The 22530-nt window shown below is 41.8% G+C and overlaps 1 protein-coding gene across 1 annotated transcript in view; it reads left to right on the top strand.

Moving 5' to 3' along the window:
* The window catches only part of LOC149318779 (prosaposin-like), a 54558-nt gene extending 32194 nt beyond the window's left edge, over window positions 1–22364 (top strand). The window contains exons 3-8 of the mRNA XM_089508356.1: window positions 9116–9249; window positions 11050–11124; window positions 13664–13789; window positions 16424–16612; window positions 20374–20517; window positions 22296–22364. Of these exons, the coding sequence (XP_089364482.1) occupies window positions 9116–9249; window positions 11050–11124; window positions 13664–13789; window positions 16424–16612; window positions 20374–20517; window positions 22296–22364 (737 nt within the window). The remainder of the gene's footprint in view (window positions 1–9115; window positions 9250–11049; window positions 11125–13663; window positions 13790–16423; window positions 16613–20373; window positions 20518–22295) is intronic.
* The last annotated feature ends 166 nt before the right edge of the window (window positions 22365–22530 follow it).

Raw genomic sequence — 22530 nt, 5'->3', positions numbered from 1 at the left:
GGATGTTCATATGCTTCCATACTTATCCTCTGGTTTCATCGCAGTATTACGTAGGTGCCAGCATGGTGTAGTGGTTTGAGCACTGGACTATGACTCTGGAAACCAGTGTGATTCTCCACTCATCCATGTAAATTCTGTAATTCTGTTGCCAGCTGCTACAGAGCTGCTACAGATCTGTTTCTCTCAAGAGGTTTTGCATTCCATGAAACTAAAATGCTGGTAATGTACTACCAGGCTCCATCACACACACCCAGTGGCATACATACATACATTGCAAACACCCCAAAGCAATGCATAGATCACTGTTCAGTCTCCACCCAGCCACATAGTCCCCAGTTACGATTGCATTGTGTTCTAATTTTGGAGGAAAAGGTGGGATGTAAATGATGATGATGATGATGATGATGATGATGATGATTGCTCTTCTCTGCTGTGTTCCAGATTCACAATTGTGATGGTGGGGCAACACATTGTAAAAGCAAAAGCTTCATTTCTAAATACTATCCATAAACTTACTAAATTGTGAACCCCATTTGCACATTTGCAATTTTATCTTTGGAATTTTAATTTTACTTTTGAACATCTTGCACTGCTCTGAGTCACCCTTAATATTAGCAGCTCATCCCTTTTTTAATTTTTTAATTTTTTATTATTAAAAAATATAATGGGACCAAAAACAGTGGAAGAATCTGACTTGATTAGGACCTGTTGTTTGTTGTTGTGTGCCTTCAAGTCATTTCTGATTTATGGTGACCCTAAGGTGAACCTATCATGGGGTTTTCTTGGCAGAATTTGTTCAAAGGGAGTTTGCCTTTCTCTCTAACACTGAGGACCTTATCACATGTGAAACAGGAGCTCAAATTTGAAGCGAGTGGGTAGCAGAGTCACTTCGGATCCAAGGCAATTCACATGATGTATTATCATACCTGAGGAATGAAATTGTGGGCTCTACTTGGGCAAAGCGGAGTGAGTGCACATTGTATTACCACACCAGAGGGATTCAACGATTCTAATTGGGATCCTTGCGCATGCGCAGTGGGGCTCTGGATGCTGGCCTCCTTCCCTGTCCCCTCCTTAGCTGTCATCCTTCATCAGAGTGAAGGAGGAGGCAGAGGATGATGGGACAGGTGGCAGGGTGCCAGAGGGGGCAAGATTGGGGTGAAGGAAGAGGCAGGGGAATGATGGGACAGGTGGCAGGGTGCCAGAGGGGGCAATATTGGGGTAAAGGAGAAGGCAGGGGATGATGGGACAGGTGGCAGGGTGCTAGAGGGGGCAAGATCGGGGTAAAGGAGCAGGCAGGGGATGATGGGACAGGTGGCAGGGTGCCAGAAGGGGGTAGATCGGGGTGAAGGCGGAGGCAGGGGATGATGGGACAGGTGGCAGAGTGTCACTGGGGGCGAGATCGGGGTGATCTTCCACACCAGACCAATTCGAAGTGAAATCCAAGTGAGCTTGGAAACAATTTTTGTGAATCCGCTTGTTACCAAATTTACAAAAATGAGGAAGTCACTCCGAATTGACTGTGGATCTGCCTTGGAACAACCCCCCATAGAAAGCAATCATGCCTGATAATACATCACGTTATAACGTGAATACACATGGCTGGACCCGAAGTGACTCCAGATCTGAGCTGGAAAACCACTTGTGTGATAAGGCCCTGATAGAATGTGACTTGCCCAAGGTCACCCAGAGAGTTTCTATGGCTGATCAGAGACTTGAACCCTGATCTTTCAGTGTCCTAGTTCTACATGCAAACCACTATACCACAATAGCTCTCATGAATATCTGTACTGTGAGCTAAACATTTTAATCAAAGTCCCATACATGGGTGTACATTCTTACAACTGTGTTACAGGAGCAGCACTATCTGTGGGTGATGGAAAGTTATTATTGGTAAAAGATTCAGGGCAATGGTATCCCTGGATTGGGCATTTATATAGCCACTTCTGTATTCTGTATCTTTGAGTGTACTGTTTTCTAAGCAACAGAGAAAACTAGTCTCTGTTCTGTGCCTCTTAATGACTGGGGCTTCCTCATGCAGCTGTGTGTTTGAATGTAGAACAAGATCAAAAGAAGTCCACCATTAGTTTGGTGCCAAAGGAGACTTTGGGCTTTCTGTTTCTCTAACAGCTGCATGGCAAACTGCTTTTGAAATAAAGATCTTCAGAACTTAGCTGACTTACAAGTTGAACAATTACTTTTGTGTGTGGAGGAGGAAGGAGCTACATACCAGGCTCTGGTTCAACTCAAATAATTTTTTGACTCCTGGCTAAAGAACTGTGTTTCATAAGGATCATCAATCATAAATTTATATAGCTCCAACACTGTACATGGTGCTTTATAAATAAAAGAACAACAAAAGAGTTCCTGCCCCCAGGTTTACAATCTAATTTAGACATGACATAAAAAGAAAAAGGGAGGGTAGTGTGGGAGGAGATTCAGTCCAGTAGATACTGCTTCTTCTTCTCTCTCTCCATGGCCAGGGCAGCAACAACTGGAATGGGGGGGGGCTTTCATCTCCTTCTGGGCAGAGACATGATGGAGCTGTGCCATTAGGAAGAACTGTGTTTTATAAAGATCACTCCAATTGTGTGGTTGGGAACATTGGTTTTAACACTAACACAGGGGTAGGCAACCTGCGGCCCGTGGGCCGGATGCGGCCCGGCGAGGCCTTGGGACCGGCCCCAGCCCAGTCCTGCCGCCGATTGCCGCCGAGGCCTTTGGGGGGCAATTGTCTATAGAAGCCTCAGAAACATGTATTTATAGTAACATTTTTTTAAAAAATCAGCAAATTTTTTCACGTGTCCTCCATTTTTTTTTAAAAAAGTGTCTTCCATTTGAAAATTTTATCCTACATTTGTCCTGGTTTATTTATATATTTAATTTTTAAAAAAATTATTTAATTATTTATTTTTTGGCTTCGGCCCCCCAGTTGTCTGAGGGACAGCAACCCAGCCCCCGGCTCAAAAAGGTTGCCTACCCCTGCACTAACACATTGATGTTAACTCATTAAACCTATTAGCTAACATTAAAACATCAAAGACATTTAATAAAAATGTACCCCATGATAGGTTTGCCTTAGGGTCGCCATAAGTCAGAAACAGCTTGAAGGCGCATAACAACAAAATTTGTTATTTAATTGGTTCAGTTGGCCAGTTTAAGAAATAGCGTTTAAAAGTGCTAAAAATGAGTGGCGTTGAGAAACATTCAAATTAACATTGTTGATATTTTAAATATTAAAGTAACTAATTTCAACGCTGGTGTTGAAAGTTTAAGGGATAACAAACTAAGCTGAATAAATTATTTCCAAGCTCTGCTGTCATGTTGTCTTCGTCCAGCATTTAATCAGCATAAAGAATGTTCCATAAATGGCAAATAAGATTATACCTGCTCCTCTATTCTTCCTCTGCCATATCTCTTATCTTGCCCTGCTTTTGGGCCTTATACAGCTGAGCTTGAGTTAGTGGTACAATAAGCATAAATAGGTTACACCAGTACAGTGAAGTTTCAGGTTAGTGGCATAAAATGGTATTCAGATGCACTGTGCTTGTGTAGTAGATTCCTTTGCTCAGTTCTGCCAACATGGTACTTTTCAGAGGGAAAGTTCACTCCCCGAATTACAATCTTGCTATGATGATCACAGATGAAAACTACAATTGCATCTACACTGCAGAATTAATGCAGTTTGACACCACTTTCACTGCCATGGCTCAAAGCTATGGAATTCTGTGAGCTATAGTTTTGTGAGATATTTAGTCTTCTCTGACAGAAACCTCGAGGAACTACAAATCCCAGGATTCCATGGAATGGAGCCATGATAAGTAAAGCAGTGTCAAACTGCATTAATTCTGGAGTGTGGCCGCAGCCTACAACTTAGGTAAAAAATTTACCAATGCAGTAACTGAGATTTTTTTGTGAGCTTCTTTTGGATTGAAATGCCATCTGACCACAAAGGATAGCTGGGAGTGGAAGTCTCTTAGCAGCAACATCATCAAACCACAGCATCACTGTGACAATTTAAAACTTCACATCAGAGTACCACCATGATCATTTAAAGCAAATATAGAGCAAGTGAGATTTATTTTCAGAGCATGAAGAAAAACACTGTTTGGGTGATCAGTCTTCACTTCTGGGTCTGGGTGCTGGGAACATGGCTACTGTCTTTGGCCCTGACATGTATACAGGCATCAGGTCCTGTATACATTTTCATTTTTTTTTATGTTCAGCTGTTGCAATCTTGGTTGTTTTCAAAGCTGGTTTATGGCATCATAAATAAATGGATTGGTGCGTTCACTCCATGTTTTAATCTAAATTTGAAAGAAGCTATCCAAAATGGGAAAGCAATTTGCGGGATAAGGTTCAGTACATTGCATATTTTATTTAAAGTTTGGACTAAACCCCAGAGTGGATTCTAGGGACATCTGGCCTCAGCAGAAATGGGTGCACATTGGGCAGGCTTTACATGGAACTCCTGCCAATGAGGAGTGGGCCTGGCTGGCCTCTGAACACAATAACGTGATGTCTCACTGGTTTAAATCTGTGCATGTGGTCACCATCATGAGATTCCACCTCAACATTAGGATGAACTTTCTGACAGTAACAGCTGCTTGACAGTGAAATATGTTGCTTCTGGGTGTGGTGGAGTTTCCTTGAAGTTTTTAAACAGAGGCTGGACAGGGTGTTTTGATTCCTGCATGGCAGAGAGCTGAACTTGATGACCCTTCCAGCTATATGAGTTCATGAACTCTGGTCCAGGGTCAGTATGGAGCATAATGTTCCAAACTGGCCCCGGATTAAGCAGCCAGTGTAAATGCGCCCTCAGTCACTGACTGGGTTTGCACATCCCAGTAAGGCAACACTCTGATGAACCCTTATCAGTTACAAACACCAAGCTAGTAGTTGCTGCCCTTCCAACTATGAAGTGGCTGCCCACAGTTTGCTTCAAGCAACCTGGTTTCTCTCTCTACTGACAAGCCAGATGAATAACACAAGCCATAAACAAGGAGTTACTTCTTTGGTTTGTCAGGGAAGAGATAAGCCAGAATGTTGGGTTCAAAAATCACAATAAGCAAACTACAAATGGTAGGTCCGTGGTTTGCTGCAGCAAAAGCACCTGGGCAGCATGCAACCACCTTGTTGTCTGTGAAGTTGAAGGCTTTCATGGCCGGCATCCATAATTTTTTGTGGGTTTTTCGGGCTATGTGGCCATGTTCTAGAAGATTGTCTTCCTCGTGTTTCGCCAGCATCTGTGGCTGGCTTCTTCAAGTCTTAAATCTAAGACTTTTTGGAACAACTCTGGAAAGGTGTTAAGAAATCCATACTCTTGTTGACAAAAGAAAATGAGAAATGCTGGGCATGCTAACTTTCACACTTCATTGATCTGCAGAAATGTGGGGCAGCAGAGAAGTATTTAATGGCCACCGAGCTCACCTGTTGCGGTGTTGTCAAATGGTTGTTCAAGAGGAGCTGTAGGGAATGAAATGAGCTTTCCACTTTCACTTCTGCATAGTAATGTAAATATTAGCAACAGGCTGACCTGTTCATTAGTTTCAGATCCTTTTTCACAGAGCTTCATTGTTGTTATTTGCTATCAAGTTGAATTCAGAGCTCAAATATAGTTTGACCCAAACTAGAGGTCCTGCCGCTTACTCCCCACTTTGTAATTTGAGTACATTGATAGGATGAGAGTGTATTTTCCAGTCATCAGGGCCAGCTCTAGTTATTTTGCCACCCTAGGCAAGAAATATTTTGGCACCCCCTGTTGCTCCTCATAATGATTTTCACCCCTTGATTTCCACTGTTTTGTTTGTTAAAGCTAAACATGACATAAAACTTAGGTTCCAATCTGTCGTCATAGTATTGAGAATTAGTCAAAAAGCCAATTGGGGTTTTACAGGTTAGACTTTTTTATTGCTGTGACATTTGGAATGGAGACTAATGCACACATATTCTTTTTGCAAGCTGGAAGCATTATTTATTTTAATGATGTGGAAAAATCTGGATCCCATCCCCATGATCTTGTGGAGTAGTAGTGGTCCATCTATGACCCCTAAAAACAAATCTTCACCCAAGGGGCAGAAAAGAGTGTCACAAGAAAGAGAAGAAATCCAGTAGGGTCACTAGGTGAGAGGACCAGAGCTGCTGCCGCACTGCAGAATTAATGCAGTTTGATACCACTTTAGCTGCCCTTGGCTCCCACGGTGACCAGCTGTCCTAACCACAAAGGAGGACAAGGCATTGCAAAATGTAGGGCTTTCAAGTAAAATGGAGGACATGACCAAGGAAAAGCTAAAACCCCTCATATAAATATAAATTCATGCTTCTTAGTGATGCCTAAAAGGGAGAACATTTTTGGAATTCCTCCTGGACAGAAGACTGAAATGTAAGCTATACCCCAGAAAAGGGGACATCTGGTCATCCTGCTGGTTCCATGCTATGGAGCCCTGGGATTTGTAGTTTGTTGTGGCTCCACTGCTTTCTGACTGAGAAGGTGAAATCTCCAAAAATCCAAATACCAGGATTCCATAGCATGGAGCCAGGGCAGTTAAAGTGGTGTCAAATAGCATTATTTCTGCAGTGTAGATGCAGCCTATGAAAGAAGGATGGGAATGGTTCCAGGTTGAGAAAGAAAAGACACATAGTAGGCACAGCCACCAAGAGTAGGCAAGTCACACTCTTTTAGTCTCTGAGGAAGGCCATGGCAAGCCTTCCCTGAACAAGTCTCTCTCTTGGCAAGAGAGAGAGAGAGGAAGGAAGGAAGGAAGGAAGGAAGGAAGGAAGGAAGGAAAGAAAGAAGGAAGGAAAGAAAGAAAGAAAGAAAGAAAGAAAGAAAGAAAGAGGGAAGAAAGGGGGAAGGTAGGAAGGAAAGAAGGAAGGAAGAGGGAAGGAGGGAGTGGGAATGAAAGAAGATAAAGGGAAAGAAGGAACTCTGGGGACCAAGGTCGGAATCCCAGCCTTGCCATGGAGGCCCACTGGGGTGGGTGAGTCACACTCTCTCAGCCTCAGAGGGAGGCTGTGGCAAGCCTCCTCTGGGGGAGGGGGAACCTTGCCAAGAAACCTCTGCGAAAGGGTAGCCCTAAGTCAGAAATGATTTGAGGGCAAACAACAACAAGAACAACACAACTCTGAGTTGTAGAACTCAGAGAGGAGGGTGGGCAAATGGGGAAGGAAGAGGGCCGAAGTCTGGGAAAGAGCGAGAACTGGGACTGGGGAGATCTCTCTCTGGGGGGGGGGGGCGTAGGCAGAGCTCCATGAGTGCCCCAGTCCATGCTGACAGCTGCCTCCGAAGCCCGGGCTGAGTGGCCTGGACCCTCCCTGCTTGAAGACGCTGCCAGTGCCCTGCTCCCTTCCTTTGGTCCTCCCTCCTTGCCTGCCTTCCCAGACTTTGCAGAGGCCGATGCTGAGGCTGCCCCTTCCTCCTCCTCCTGCCTCTTCCTGATTCCCCCTCCAGGACCTATAGCCCCAGGGCCCCCTCCGCCACAGAGACAGTTTTCACCCTAATATTTTTTAATTATGCAAAAAAATAAAAATAAAAAGCCACTGTGCCGTCAAAGCACCCCCTGTTGTTTGGCACCCTAGGCAATGGCCTAGTTTGCCTATATGGATGAGCCGTCCCTGCCTGTCATTAGAAGGCTGCAGTCATACATGTACATTTCCCAAGTGACTTCTTATTGTTATCTCACATTGGCCACTGTTCCCACAGAATGAATTATCTCGGTTCTATTATATTTAATTTCTATGCCTTAACTGGGTCAGCAATGTACTTTCATGTACTATGATTATGGATTAAAGCATAGGGTTGTTAATTCCTGACACAAAGAAGATGCTATGCCATCAACATCTAGGCTTGCTAGTTCTTGCTACTGTCTTGCTCTAGAGTTATTAGAATGGCTAATGGAAAAAGAAGGCAGGGTAACTACAGTGCACAAGGGAAAGAGGAGACATGCAAGGGGGCTGACATGCCATAGTGCAAAATCAGAGGACCTAAATACCTAAAGGCACCAGATCCTGTCTGATCTTGGAAGCTAGAGCCCTAGTTAGTACTTTGATGGGAGACCACCAAGAAATAACAGGTGCTGTAGAATATATTTCAGAGGAAGGAACTGGCAAAACCATCTTTTGGTATTCCTTGCCTAGAAAAACCCTAAGAAATTCATGGGTTGTCATAAAGACACACGCATGAGGACATATGCAGACACAGTGCTAAATCAAGGGTGGAGAACCTTTGGCCCCTCAGATGCTCAACCTACAATTCCCACAGTCTCTTAACACTGATCAGGCTGGGTGAGGCCAAAGGGAATTATTGTCTGAAATATCTGGAGGGCCCTCATCCCTGTGCTAAATCATAGTTTGGCATTATATGCAACCTATATAATTAGCAAAACCAGAGGGTGGCATTTATGCAGTTTTAATTAAACCAGAATAAGATTTACAATATACTTCCCTGAACATTTTGAAACCTAGTAGGTGCGTCTTATTGGAAGACCCATCACCCCAAAGCCTTCAAAAAACAACAATGGTCATTTCAGGTTTTATATAGATAATCATTTTTAAAGCTCTTTTGTGCTTTTTAGACTTTATCAGTTGTCCTCATTTGGCTCCAGACTGGAATCAAAGATACCCAGCATGGTGTAGAGGTTTGAGTGTTGGTCTACAACTCTGGAGAGCAGGGTTGGAATCCACACTTAGCCATGAAAACCCATTGGGTGCCCATGGACAAATCACACGTTCTCAGACTTAGAAGAAGGCAAAGGCAATCCTCCCCTCAAACAAATATTGTGAAGAAAACTGTTGATCCTTAGGTTATCATGAATCAGAAATTACTTGAAGGCACACAACAACAACTGGACACAAGTCATTACTGTTCCATTTCACAGATGAGTCTCTGAGGCTGAGGTATATCTCCAAGGCCATTCCTATATGGCCTCATTAGGTTTTGAGGGCAGGCTCACTTTCCTAAATCAGCTTCCTCCCAGTTCAGAATCCAAATATCTTTTTTAAAAAAACTAGTAGAAATTAACTAACCAGGAAGGGGAGCAGCGTTCATTTTCACATTGGGTCAAAAGCCACATTCCACTGTACATCTGAAACTGAATTATTCCTTTCTATTTGGCAGCTGCTGCGAGCCCCGTCTCTTTGCAGAAAGAATGTACAGAGGGTCCAGAAAAACGGTGCCAGGACTTCCCAACAGCCCTGAAGTGTGGGACCTTAGAATACTGTCAGCAGATGATGGGGCTTCACGCTCCCGTGGTGAGTATATAATGCACCCAGTATTGTGCATGCTCTCCCATGTTAACTGCCATCATAAAATATCTTTCAGACAGGGCTTTAAGATGTGTAGTGGATTACAAAGCTCATTCAGGAAGCAGGTAGTTAGAAAATAAAAGCTCTGAGCATGGTCAGAGTGCATCTTACTTGCTAAAAATTCTGTTATCTCCTTCCCCTAGAAATGCCTAGCCAGGGCTTTCCCCCTTTTCCCTCTTGGAACAGTAGCTCCAAAACCCAGAGACAAGGATGCTTCAGGGGTGGTTGTTATCACTCTTAGCTCTACACTTAGGAGAAGAGAGCCATTTTGCACATGAATCTGTCTCTACACTGGAGATGGGAAGATCCCGGGGAAAAACAGGAAATACTTGGAGAAAAAACAAGCTTTCCCCCATTGTTTTCCTAAAGTTTTTTTGTTCCCCCCCCCCCACCCCAAAATTGGAAAATTGAAAAAAAGGAAGAAAACCGATTATGGATTTTATTTTTTTTAGCGTGATGAATAAAATCTTTAAGATGAGGTGTTCATATGTTCTCCAAATCATTCCTAAAAACTATGTACAGTATCAGATTATTCTAATTTCTGTGCACTGAATGACGACAAGCAAGACCCAGGTTACAAACTGAACAGTCCAATGCAACAGCATTGCAAGGAAAAAGTTTTTCATGAATTTTCCCAGAAAGAATCTGGTCTATGTTTGGAAATGCTCACACAAAATCAAGAAATAAACTGACATTTGAAAGAGTAGGGAAGCTTCTTTTAATCTGGGCACACCTTTGGTTTTTAGAAGTCCATAACTTCTAACAAAGCAGAAACAGAGACTGAAACTGATACTGCATCCAAACTGTATCTAAACTGCAGAAATAATGCAGTTTGACACTACTTTAACTGCCATGGCTCAGGATTATAGAATTCTGGGATTTGTAGTTTTATGAGACATTTAGCCTTTTGTGTCAGAGAGTTATGATGCCACAACAAGCTACAATTCCCAGGATTCCCTAGCATTGAGCCATGACAGTTAAAGTTAAACTGGAATATTCCTGCAGTGTGGATGCAACATCTGGATGGCTACTCATCCATCCTCTAGACTCATCCAAAAGGGCTCCACTTCTGGGTCTATTCTACGACTCACACCTGTACCTCTTGCTACAGTCTTTTCTGCAGATAAAATCACATTATACTTAAATGTAATCAAAGACTATATCTTTGGGAGCCGGGCTCCAGATTACCTTAGTTGAATTTTGTTCCAATGAAAAAAAAGATCAAAGTCATAACTAGCCTGCCTGATTTATTTCAATAGTGCTTACATTCAATTAAGCTCTCAGTAGCGCTTACATTAATTTAATTTAATCTGGAGCCAACCCAATAACCAGCACCTTATGGTCTGCATTGCAATTGCAGAAAGTGGCAACTGGTACTGAATACACCGCAAGCTGTTCATTTCATCGTGAAATCACATTAGTTTTTTCTAAGCTTCACTTTTGAACGAATAAGACTGAAAATGAAATACTGAAATACTGAAAATGAGGGAGCATTTCTGTTTGCCAGACCAATCAATCTGCAAGGAACACGGATCAGATCTACATGCTACACTCAAGATGCCGGTAGTGCCAGAAATGACAGCCACACATTTAAACCAATGGAGCAAATTAATCATGCCTTTAGCGCTGCTTCGTTAATTTTTGTGGGGGCAATTAACTTAGTTTAAATCTAGCACAAGATTTCCCCTCCCACACACGCACATAGACTGCTTTCTTAAGTAACACCTGTTTTCTTGTCTTTCTCAGAAAAACCTCAAATGTGCTCTGTGCAAATTCGTTGTATTAATGATGGCAAAAATTGTGCAAGACAATTCCACCGATGTAAGTATTCTGGAGAAGGCTGAGCTGCTACGACTATCAGCTGGTTAGAATTCTGGTGGCGGTGGTGATGCTGGTAATAATGCGCAGGCAATACCACACTATCCGCTTATAGTGCGTCTATTCTGCTTTTACTGCTCTGGATGCCTTCTGTTGCAGCCTGGGTTTGTAGTTCAGTGAGGCTTAAGAGCTCTCTGGCTAAATATTCAAAATGCCCCTTCCTAAACTTCAAATCCCAGAATGCAACTGGAGGCAGTCAGAGCAGTTAAAGTGGAACAGCAATACTATGGCGGGGTACATACCGCCGATTTGCGGCGGTCTGCCGCCGCCGCCAGTAGGTCCGCGGGGGAGCCGGAGCCTTCAGACGGCCCGACTCCCGCGCGGACCGAAAAAGAAGCTCCAAAATGGAGCTTCTTTTACCGTCGCGTTTGCGACGTAGCGAGGCGCCAGGGGCGCGCTCGCTACGTCACAAGCGGCGCGACGCGTACGGACGCTCAGCGTCCGATACGCAAAGATGGCGGCGCCCATGTGAAAGGGGCGCCGCCATCTTGTACGTATAGAATACGTACTAGGGTTAGGGGGGTGCGGAAGCACCGCCCCTTCCTAACCCTAGTACGTATTCTATACGTACTAAATGGCGGTGTGTATCCCGCCTATAAGAGTGTAGTGCGGTAATCTACCTACTACTCTCCCTTATCCAAACATTCTGAGAACCAAAGCTTTGTAATGGTTGGCTGAAATAGTGACACCTTTGCTTTCTGATGCTTTATTTCATTGTCAATACTTTTATCTTTAGTTTTTTTTAAATTCTTTCTTCCTCTTCCTCTTGGATTTTTTTCAGAAATTTATTGTATTTTTTTAGAGTAAAGATAGAGACTTTAGAATTTCTGATTTTTTTGTCTCTATGGGTCTAATAGCTTTCCAATTGTTTAGTGTGCATCAACTGTATAACATCAGGCTATGTGTATAAGGTGTATATAAAACATAAATGAATTTTGTATTTAAACTTGGGTCTCATCTCCAAGATATCTCGTTATGTTGTTGTTGTTGTTCTTGTTGTTGTCATGTCCAAGTCATTTTTGACTTATGACAACCCTAAGGTGTTATAAGTCAAAAGGGTTCTCTTGCAAGTTTCTTCAGAGGGGTTTTGCCATGGCCATCCTCTGAGGCTGAGAGTACTCTCAAGAGTCGTAGTGCAAAATCCCAAGAAAATCTGAAATCCAAATCACTTCTGGTCCACAGCACTTCAGATACGAGAGACTCAACTTGTGCTAACAACACAAAACAGCCTGGCCCTCTCTTGTGTTGTGAACTGTAGCTAAATTCACAGGCATCAGTAGGTAAAGATCTTCAGGGTATTCCACTGTCTGCAATTCAGCTATTTTGAAGTACGTGACATCAAGGGATAATTCAAAACCTGGCAACCATGGATAACTCCTGTTTGAATATTTTTATAGTCATGTTACAGTGCTGCCTTTCACAGCCTGTCACCCTCCAGATGGGCTGGATTATAACTTGCTTTCATATCTGATTTCCTGGATGTTCCTACTTCCTTTTGCTTACCATTCCTATCATTCTAGTCAGCAAAGTTTTGAGGTGTGTTGGCTGAGGATGATGGACATTGCATTCTAATATATTCAAAGAATTAGTTTGCTTATAATGTAATTATAGTGTGTTTATAATGGTGAAATGTTGTAGTGTTTGTTTGTTTTTACTAAATGATGGAAAGCTTGTGTCTTTATTATCTATGACAGATGTGTTCCTTGAAAAAAAATTAAGAGAGACTGCTGTGATGTTACGCTTTCTGTGCTACTAACTTTGCGATAACATGATTTAAAGTTCAGATTTCACTTTAAAAATTGACTATACGTAGTGGCATCACTAGGGTTGGTGTCATCTGCTGCAGTAACCCATGGTGTCACCCCACTCCACCCCATTGACCTCCTCTTATACCACATCATACAGAATCCGTAGTCACGCTTTTGTACTAATTTCCTCATAAATCGTAATTCCCATATATCACTGAAAGTAATGGTAATAGTTGTGACATAAACAACTAGCAAAATTAAAATTATACCATTAAATTGCAATATCATACACAAAGAATAAATGTGTCTACGTATACATAGTTTCATGTGGTTAAAGTGAAAATTTGGTAAAATGTGATGTTTTAAAATATTTTTTAAAAACGTTTTAAAAAATAAAAAAAATAAAAAATAATTTTTAAAATTTTACTTTTTTTTTTAAAAAAACTGAGGCCTCTACTTTCTCCTCCCACTGAGCCTCACTCCACTCATACCATCTCTTCAGCATTTTAAAGAGATACAGGATAATGCCACAGCTTGTTTCTGCTAAAATGCAGGTGTTTGAGGAGCAGTGGTGTCACCCCCACATAGGGTGTCACCTGGTGCAGTCTGCACCCCCCAGTCCCTTAGTGACACCAGTGACTGTAAGACTGTGAAGACTATGGCAAATTGTAGCAAAAGCAGAAGTTTTAATGCTTTTCTACCCTTTTCTGCCAACAATCTCCCACTCTTTTTAGGAAAGACTTTGTAACCTTTTGGAGAAGGGGTGCCAGTATCTCCCCTTTGAGGACTGGTCAATCAAATGCAAGAAGATGGTGGACACTGGAGTTGTAATTCTCATAGAACTTGGAAAACAAGTACAGGTAAATTAACAAGATAGATAATGAAATATTGTTGAGATTGCCACCATTAGCTGTTGGTTACCCCAAGATTTGGCAATTATCTTCCAAAAGCTTTTGGACTGCAACTTCCATAATCCCTCACTGTTGGTTATGTTGAGTGGATAAAGTGGGGGGGGGGGGCTATAATTGTCCATCTGTGGAACAGACCCAAGCAGGTTGTGCTCTGTGACCTGCTTTCCATACTGGAGGAAAGGTGGGATATTAGATAGATAGATAGATAGATAGATAGATAGATAGATAGATCTGTGCCACAAGCTAATTTTTGTTTAACATGCACAAGGCTATTTGATATGATATAGTGAACCCTTGGTATTTTCTGGGGTTTGGTTCCAAGATTCCTCGTGAGTACCAAAAGTCATGGATATGCAAATCCTATTACCGTATATGCAGATGGGTAGTAAAATGATATCCCTTATATAAAATGCAAAATCAAGCTTTTCTTTTTGGACTATTTTTTAAAAAAATATTTTCATATTATGGATGGTTGAATGCTTCTTTGCAGAAAGCATGGATTTGGAGGGCTCACTGTACCTATTGCCTTTTTCCAGCTCTCATGAACTATGTGTAGGTGAATGCAGGGGCTAGCCTAAAATGATTTGCTGACAGAGACTTTGTCTGCATGGGCCAGGATACTTTGAGTGCAGCCCAGAGTATTCCTGTCCCTGGAGCCATCTTGACCTTCCCTTGTTGTCTGGTTTTTCTTTCCTGTGCCGGGCTAGCTATCTGCATGGTTGTTCCTCTGAGCTGCCTGGCACATTCATTGCCACTGTGGTCGTTTGCTTCTGAGGTCAGAACAAGATGGCCAGCAGTGACTACATGGCTGGGCTCCTTGGTCGGACCTCAGAACAAGTGACTAGCGACAGTGGCAGATGTGCCAGGTGGTTCAGCAAAACACCCATGCAGATAGCTGCCCTGCTACAGGAATGGAGGGGTCTGGATCTCCCTGGAAGATCTGAAATAAGAGGTAAGTTTTTAAAATTCAAAGTTTTTAAAATTTGTTTTAAAGGTGTTCTGGTTCTGGTGCTGAATGTGTCAGACATTGTCTAGACTGTTTGCACCAGAACTGGAGTTTGGGCCATGCATCGTCCAAATAGGACAGCACCAGAATGGGGGATTGGGCCTTTTGGCCTGTGCAGACAAGATCTGCGGTAAAGAACAATATTATTCTGCTTGTCCTAAATCCACATAGGAGTTTATCACACTAGCAAAATCCCGCTGAAAAATGGGATTTAAACTAATTTAAATTAGAAAAAAACTGCAAATGCAGGAAGTTTATCAAATGTCACAGTTAAAGTGAAATAATGTGAAGTTAAAGTGAAGGCAAAGGGGAGAAAAATGGCAGCTTTTTATTTTTGGAACTTCCCAAAAGTAAAAAGCTGCCATTTTTCTCCCTTTTGCCTTCCTTTAACTTCGTGTTATTTCACCTTTGCAGGGATTTGGTGTAATAAACATCCCGCATTTGTGGTTTTTTTAAAAAAAATTAAATCTAGTTTAAATCCCATTTTTCAGCGGGATTTCGCTAGTGTGATAAACTCCATAGAGAAGTTGACCAGCCTGGCAGTAGAATCTTCCTTCACCATTAGTTAAATGCACCACTGTGTCTGAGTGTGCTGTTACTTGTAGTAAAAGCACTGGGATTACTAGGTGGCACCAACAAAGGTACCCACCTGAAATCCTATTTTGAGAGAAAGACGGGATATAAACACCTTAAAAAATAAACAAAACAAAGGATGCTATTAATTGGAGAGGAGAGATAAACGTTTCAGCTGTAGCTTAGCGTAACGTCCATATTATTTGCTCTCCTCATGTTTATATCATTCTTTGTTCTCAAGCTCTTCTCAACCTGAATATTGATTGATTTCTTTTACACCACATCAGCACTAAAAGTATTTTCATATCTGGTTTACTGTTTTGGTTCCTAGTAAGAGTCAGTGATTCTAAAAATAATGAATTCTCATTTGAATCTGAGCTAGCTGAATTGTAAATGTTTTCATTTCACCTAAGTGTTTTTCAGTCATTTACTTTTGAAATGCTTAATAGGAATGTATCTGGTAGTATGGCTATAGTACACTGTTGTAGGTGAGGTTGAAGAAGTATAGGTTCTTAAAAGCATGTTGGAAGTCAGGAGACTCAGTGGTTTATTGCCGATCAAACAGGATTTGCAGGGACTTTAAAGTGTCATGCAAACTCAGAAACCTGATTGACCTGTGATGACTGTCAGTAGTGAAGTGAAAGAGAGACAGAGAGACAGAGAGAGGTGAAGGAGGTAAAAAAGGAAACTCAGTACTGATTCTTGAAGATAATCAGGAATTATGTCATACAAGGGGGAATATTTCCTTTTGCTATGTTTTCTCATTTCATTTGAGGCAGTTCTGCCTGTAAATATACCTTATATGAACTTGCAAAACAATGACACGACATTTCCGCACATGACCCTGTAAAATTTGTGAGTCATGTGGAACATGGCTTTAGGGAGCAGAAAGACTAAAAACAGATGTCTTCAAAGGGGTTCCATTTCTTCTCATCTTTAACAAATAGCAGTGTTCAATAACCAAATTGCAGTCGCTAAATTGTCTCTGTTTCCTCCATCTCTAGGATAAGCCTGATATTGTATGTGGTGCCTTCAAGCTGTGCAGTCATCAAGCAACGAGGGAAGGAGCCCTGAAGTTGCACAAGTCTGACCAAAAGCATGAAATATCAGATTTCCCTGAAATGTTTGCTCCCTTCATAGCTAACGTGCCTCTTCTCCTCTATCCTCAAGATGAGGACCAAGCTGGGGCTCTGGTGAGGATAAGGGTGGATTTGACTCTTCCAGTTGAACAGAGAGGCAGGAAAGAATTTTCTGGGCGAATGAGGAAAGGGAGGAGTCTCTCCATTTTAGTCTGAGAGATCTCTGGGTGTATAAAGCAACTTTATTTTTATTCAGAGACCCAGTTAAATTTTTTTAAAAATAGTTCTGCCTTAAGTGAATAAAGGGCAGTGGGGTGGACAACAGGAGATTGTCACAGTGTTGTACATTCTCCCCTACTATATGTCTACCCTTCTAAAATGAAGAGAGCCTGTAAACTTCACTTGCATGCTTCATCTACCTCCCTTTCTCCAAGAGCTTAAAAGGTTACTTTTAAGGATTGCAATTCCCAAATTCTCATGGCAGAATCTGAGAACTGTTTCAAGCTCTGGTTTAAAACAAAGAAACAAACAAACAAACAAACAAACACAAAAACCCCCAACACTGTATAGATATTTGGAATGAACACAGTCTATTTGCATGCCTGAATCCCAGAGTTGACCATTTGATTTGCGGCACCTTACTCAGGCAGCTGATTTTCACATCAGAAAAGGGCACCAAATTCTTAGCTATTTAGTTTGTAGTTATATTTTAAATCAGAGAGAAGGGCTTGTGGAATTATCTCTCAGACACAAAAACAACAGTGGCTAGACTGGGATATTCAGCACCTGAGGAAAGGACAGATGCCATTTACTATTTTGACTTAGGCAACAAACTATTTTACTCTGCCTCTGATTAAGGCCTTGTTCATATAGAAGGTTTTAAACATGGTGGGGAAGGGTGTACAAACTTAGAGGCTTATCACATTGATTATTAAATCAATTTATCTCTCACTGTTTTAAAACTGAATTCGTGCAGTATCCTGATCTTATCAGATGTTTTCTGCTGCCGAGTCTGCCACCCAGATACAGCTCAGGTCCATCCTCGCTTCCCGAGCCACTCCTCTGGGCTCTTTTCGGAACTGGCTGTTTTCTGACTTAAGAAAATGGTGGGCAGAACAGCTCTGAAAATAGGGATGGACTTGGGTTGTATTCTGGTGGCAGATTCAGTGGTAAAAAACTTCTGATAAGGTCAGGATGCTACCTGAATTCAGCTTTAAACTGGATAGAGGTAAATCGATTTAATAACCAATATGTTAAGCCTCAAAGTGAGCTTACAGAGAATGTCCACTGGTGATGTCATTAAACACAGTGCATTAAGCATCAATCATAGTTGCTCAGAGAGGACCATTGATTTTTTGTTAAAAGAATACAAAGTCTAAAAAATGAGATTTTTTTCCCTTTGGCTGAAAATTAGGCTTTCTAAGCCCTACTCTGGGCAGAAGGGGTCGAAATCCAAATTTTCCCCACCTCTGGTTCAACCCCTTTGTAGGCACTACTTTTAAGAACACATGGGAGTTGGTTTCATGGTTTAGGGGAGGGAGGCAAAGGAGAAATTGGTGGAGAAACAGAGAAAGGAAAAAGAAAGATCATGATGAGTGAAGCGAGGAGAAATCAAGGTCGAAAGAGAAAGAGAATGACAGAAAATATCCAACTTAGGCAGGATATAGACCGCCCCTTTGGGGCGGCCTGCAGCTGCTGCATTCAGGCACATATTGGGGCCAGGGCAACCACAGCAGCAGCCCAAAGGCCGCAATCCGGCGCTTTTCGGGACCAGGGAGAAGCGGCAAAATGCCACTCCTCCCTGGTCCCGAAAAGGGGTCTCCTTGGGCTTCATGCCTCAGGACACCCCGGAAGCCGCCCGGGAGCCGCTGCCAGGAGAGAAAGGGACCGCTCGGCCCCTTTCTCCTGGCTTTGTTCCCGAAGCCGTTTTGTGGCTGTGGGAACGAGGTGCTCTTCAGGTAGGAGCTCCGTTTTGGAGCTCCTTCTGGTGCCACTGAAAGGGCACCACAACCGCCCTGCAGCGGCGCAAGCACATCACGCCAGCGCTGTGCCGTTTGTCTGAGGCATGGCCGTGACGTTATAATGGCAGCGCCTGTGTATACAGGGCACCGCCATTATCACGCCGCAGGTATGTGCTAGGGTTGTGGGGCGTCTGTAAAGGACGCGCCGAGGCAACCCTAGCACGTATCCAGGCTGGCACAAAGCACCAGTCTGGAAAGCGCCTAAGATAGCTTTAAAAAACCCCCGGTCAAGATGGATCTCTTCCAGCAGGCCTTCCCGGAATAGCCCCCAGCTACATATAGATTCCCCATACTTGGAGTATTCTTTATTTGTACAATCCCAGCCATGATGAGTTTGCCCACTGCTTTTGTGCTATGATATTGTGTGATTTTAATATAAATGTGTTGATTTTAATGTTTGAATTTTAATCTTAGAACGGTTTAATTCCTTTTTAAGCAAGGGGGGGTTTGTATATATTTGTATTATTGTTATCTCTGTACATCTGTATTATTTTAATTGTTGGAAGCCACTTTGATTGATTTTTTCCAAATAAGTGGGATATAAATAAATAAAAAGTATTATTAGAAAGAGAAGGATGGAAAAGGAGGGTGAATATAGATGTTGCTGGGAGAATGGGGGAGGGCTGGGAGAGGGATGAGAAAGAGAGAAAGGGAGAAGGAATCAAGTGCTCAAGTGGAGCTGAAGATGTAAGACATTGGTATGAGCCCTTTTGCTAGCAGTGATCCAATTGATATGACCCTCAGATTGAAGTTATACTTTGGCTTCAATCATTTTGGTAGAGTGAGGAAGGCGGAATCAGAACTGGACAAATTAACAATTGGGTGAGAACAGCTTCATTCCTGTAGCATAGGGTTGTCATATTCCAGGCCCACATATCCATTCATCTAATTTGCATTTTATGCAAATTTTTATAATTATGCATAGTATTAAGATGTGTGTTCCTTTTAATGTAAAAGTTAGATACACCCTGATTAGTCTTAATCTTAGGTCCAAAACACACTACAGAAATAATCCAGTTTGAGACTGCTTTAACTGCCCTGGCTCAGTGCTAGGCAAACCTGGGAATTGTACACCAGAGTGGCACCAGAGCTCTCTGACAGAGCAGGCTAAACGTCTCACAGAACTAAAGTTCCCAGAATTCCCTAGCACTGAGCCAAGGCAGTTAAAGCAGTTTCAAACTGGATTGTTTCTGTAGTGTGTTTTGGACCTATGCTACATACCAGGTTGGGTGTGATGTTGCCCTATTATGTCAATTATGTTTCATAAGTAAATAAATAAATGGATACATATATATCAGGGGTAGGGAACATGTGGGTGGCAACAATCTCAAGGAAACATAGGAGCCGCATTCCAACAATATCTGAAGGCCACATGATCCTCACCCTTGTTAAACCACAGTTGGCCTGTTGGACAGTATCCTCATATAGACCTTTAGCCCTGGCCTATAGCAAAGCTCAGTTGCACAATACAGATAGGCTAAACAATTTTCCAGATCAGGAAGTTTTTGTGCTGTCTGATCTTATTTTCTTTGCAGTATAGCCCAGAGGTCTCTGTGCTAGCTGGGGAATTCTGGGAAGTGTAGTCTAAAAAGGCAACACTTAAGCTTCAAATGGCCAACTCTTTGTGAAGATTCATCATACACACCAGGATCTAGGGATATAGAGTCTGCTGCCCCAAATGTAAATGTCTAAAAGCTTACCCTAAATATAAATTTTTAAAAGACTTCAGCAACCTAAGAACTTTTCTAAATGCTGCCACTTTTACTAGTGAAGATTTAGCAGCTTCGTTTTCTGGATTAAATAAAAATTAAGCACCTTTTGTTCTTCTCTCTTAATCTTTTGTTCTGGTGGAAGAAGGATGAAAACCCCTGTCAAGAGTGCACAAATGTGGTTGTTGAGTTGCAAGAAGACCTGAAGAGAAGCCCCTTCCTTGTTCAGTCCTTAAGTGCTTATGCCAAACAGCTTTGTGAACGCCTGGGGTCAGACGTGGCAGATGAGGTAGCTGTCTTTTATTGTTTACTCCAATTGCAAAGTGATATATGTCAGTGTGCCAAGATGGACAAATGACCTGATAAAATGTTCAGTATGTTTATGTGATTGACTACCATTGGCAACATCAATGCAAGGATAGGATTATCATGTATAGAAGTGATTAGAAGAACCTTTTTAAAAGCAACAATTTCTTAATAAAATACCATTGTAACAGCTTAGTTTTGTTTAGATCAAAACCGGATTATCTATAGCACTTCTGATGTTAATGAATCAGTTTTCCCATGACCACTCACCACTGGCCAGGCTGATGGGGCTGATGAAAACTGGAGCCTGACAACATTTGGAAGCCCTGCTTTAGATGGAATTTTGTTTTTTCATCAGCACATTCGTTGATGAAAAACACGTACCTCTTTGGTGCAGCAGCACTGTTGCTGAAAGGATGGAAATATCCAACAATATTTTTCAAGTCTTGTTTCTAATTGTGATCCAATAGTTTAGTTATATGTTGTGTCCCTACTCTGTTGTTGTCTCTTTAGTATTTACAACTCCTAGACTGCTGCCACACTGCAGAATTAATGCTCCATTTTATGGAATCCAGGGATTTGTAGTTTGTTGTGGCACCAAGGTTGTCTGACAGACATCACTATCTCACAAAACTACAAATAGCAGAATTCCATAGCATTGAGCCATGGCAGTTAAAGCGGTGTCAAACTGCATTAATTCTGCAGTGTAAAAACAGCGGTAGACTAGTTGGAGAAAGAATGTAGAGAAATAGAGAAATAGGCCCAAATTCCCTCCTAATATTTTGGCAATGCAATTTGGAATTATGCATCAAATACTTGTTATGCCAGCCTTCCGTAATCTGATGCCTCACCCCTATATGTTGAACTCCAACTCATATGATCACCATCCAGCACAGCAAGTTGTAGTTAACATATTTATAGAGCACCAATCTGAAGAAAGCCAAGTTAGGCTATCTTGAAAGTCAGCCTTCCCTATAGAATGATATTTCATTTGATTTTAATCAACGTGTCATGTAAAGTGTCATGGGTTAGGGTAAAAGAAGGTTGTATCTGTGGGTCCAGATGGTGCAGCTCATTTAACCCAGGTTGCTGTTTCTAAAGTTTAAAAGTTGCCCACCCAGTTTAAATGACCCTAGCTGCATGAAGCCCTGAATAAGTAAATGTCCTATATATGGCCAGCCATTCTTTCAAAGCAAGGTCCCAATCACATGAATGGGGGAAGTCAAAGCAGGAAATACAGTGCTGAAATATACCTGCCAAAAAGGAAAGTGTAGGGTTAATGGGCTGGATCTCAATCGAGGCTCATACCGAAAGCAGAACTAACCCGGCTCTTCCCCCTACTGGCATATTTGGATGTATAGTCATTCCTTAAATGGGCTATCCAGTTCAGTTCAGTTCTAACTGGTAAAAGTTAAGTTGAATGTCAACCATCTCTTGGAGCTCAAACATTTCTAGAATGTGACAATCTGCATCTAGGGATTAAATTCTAATTAAATTATTTGGATTAAACTATAATGGGTTTAAAAACCAGATCACAAAAGTGTCTTGCCTTGTTCTTCACAGGCTGCTTCTCTACCCATATCTTTCTTGTTCCATATTGATCAGATTAAATTTACTAGATTTTCTGTAACAAGTTTTTGAAATGTAAAAATTTGCATGCTTTGGAGCTAGCATGGCATTTTCCAAAGTGTGCATCAAAAAGGTGTTGATGATCAGGAGTTGATTTATTAGTAAATGACTGCAGCTGTTTTACTTCCATAGTGCAAGAAGTATGTCTATGAATACGCCCATGTGTTTGTGCAACTGCTGATAGACTTATTGGTAAGTTGAATGCAAGCTGTCTTTTCCAAGCAATGTAGCACTTAATGGACAACTCAACGATCATGCAAAAGCTCTGTACCATTCTACAAAATTGAACTGTGTATACTAAGCTTATGATTGCTATTTGTATTAAGATGTCATTGATATAATAATACAAACATGAGAACTTTGACAT

Source organism: Sceloporus occidentalis, unplaced genomic scaffold (genome assembly GCF_023333645.1).
Source record: "Sceloporus occidentalis isolate IW3139 unplaced genomic scaffold, rSceOcc1.0.p SCAF_2, whole genome shotgun sequence".
Lineage (NCBI taxonomy): Eukaryota > Metazoa > Chordata > Lepidosauria > Squamata > Phrynosomatidae > Sceloporus > Sceloporus occidentalis.
The sequence above is the reverse complement of the archived record's forward strand: the minus strand, read 5'-3'. Positions and strand labels throughout refer to the sequence as shown.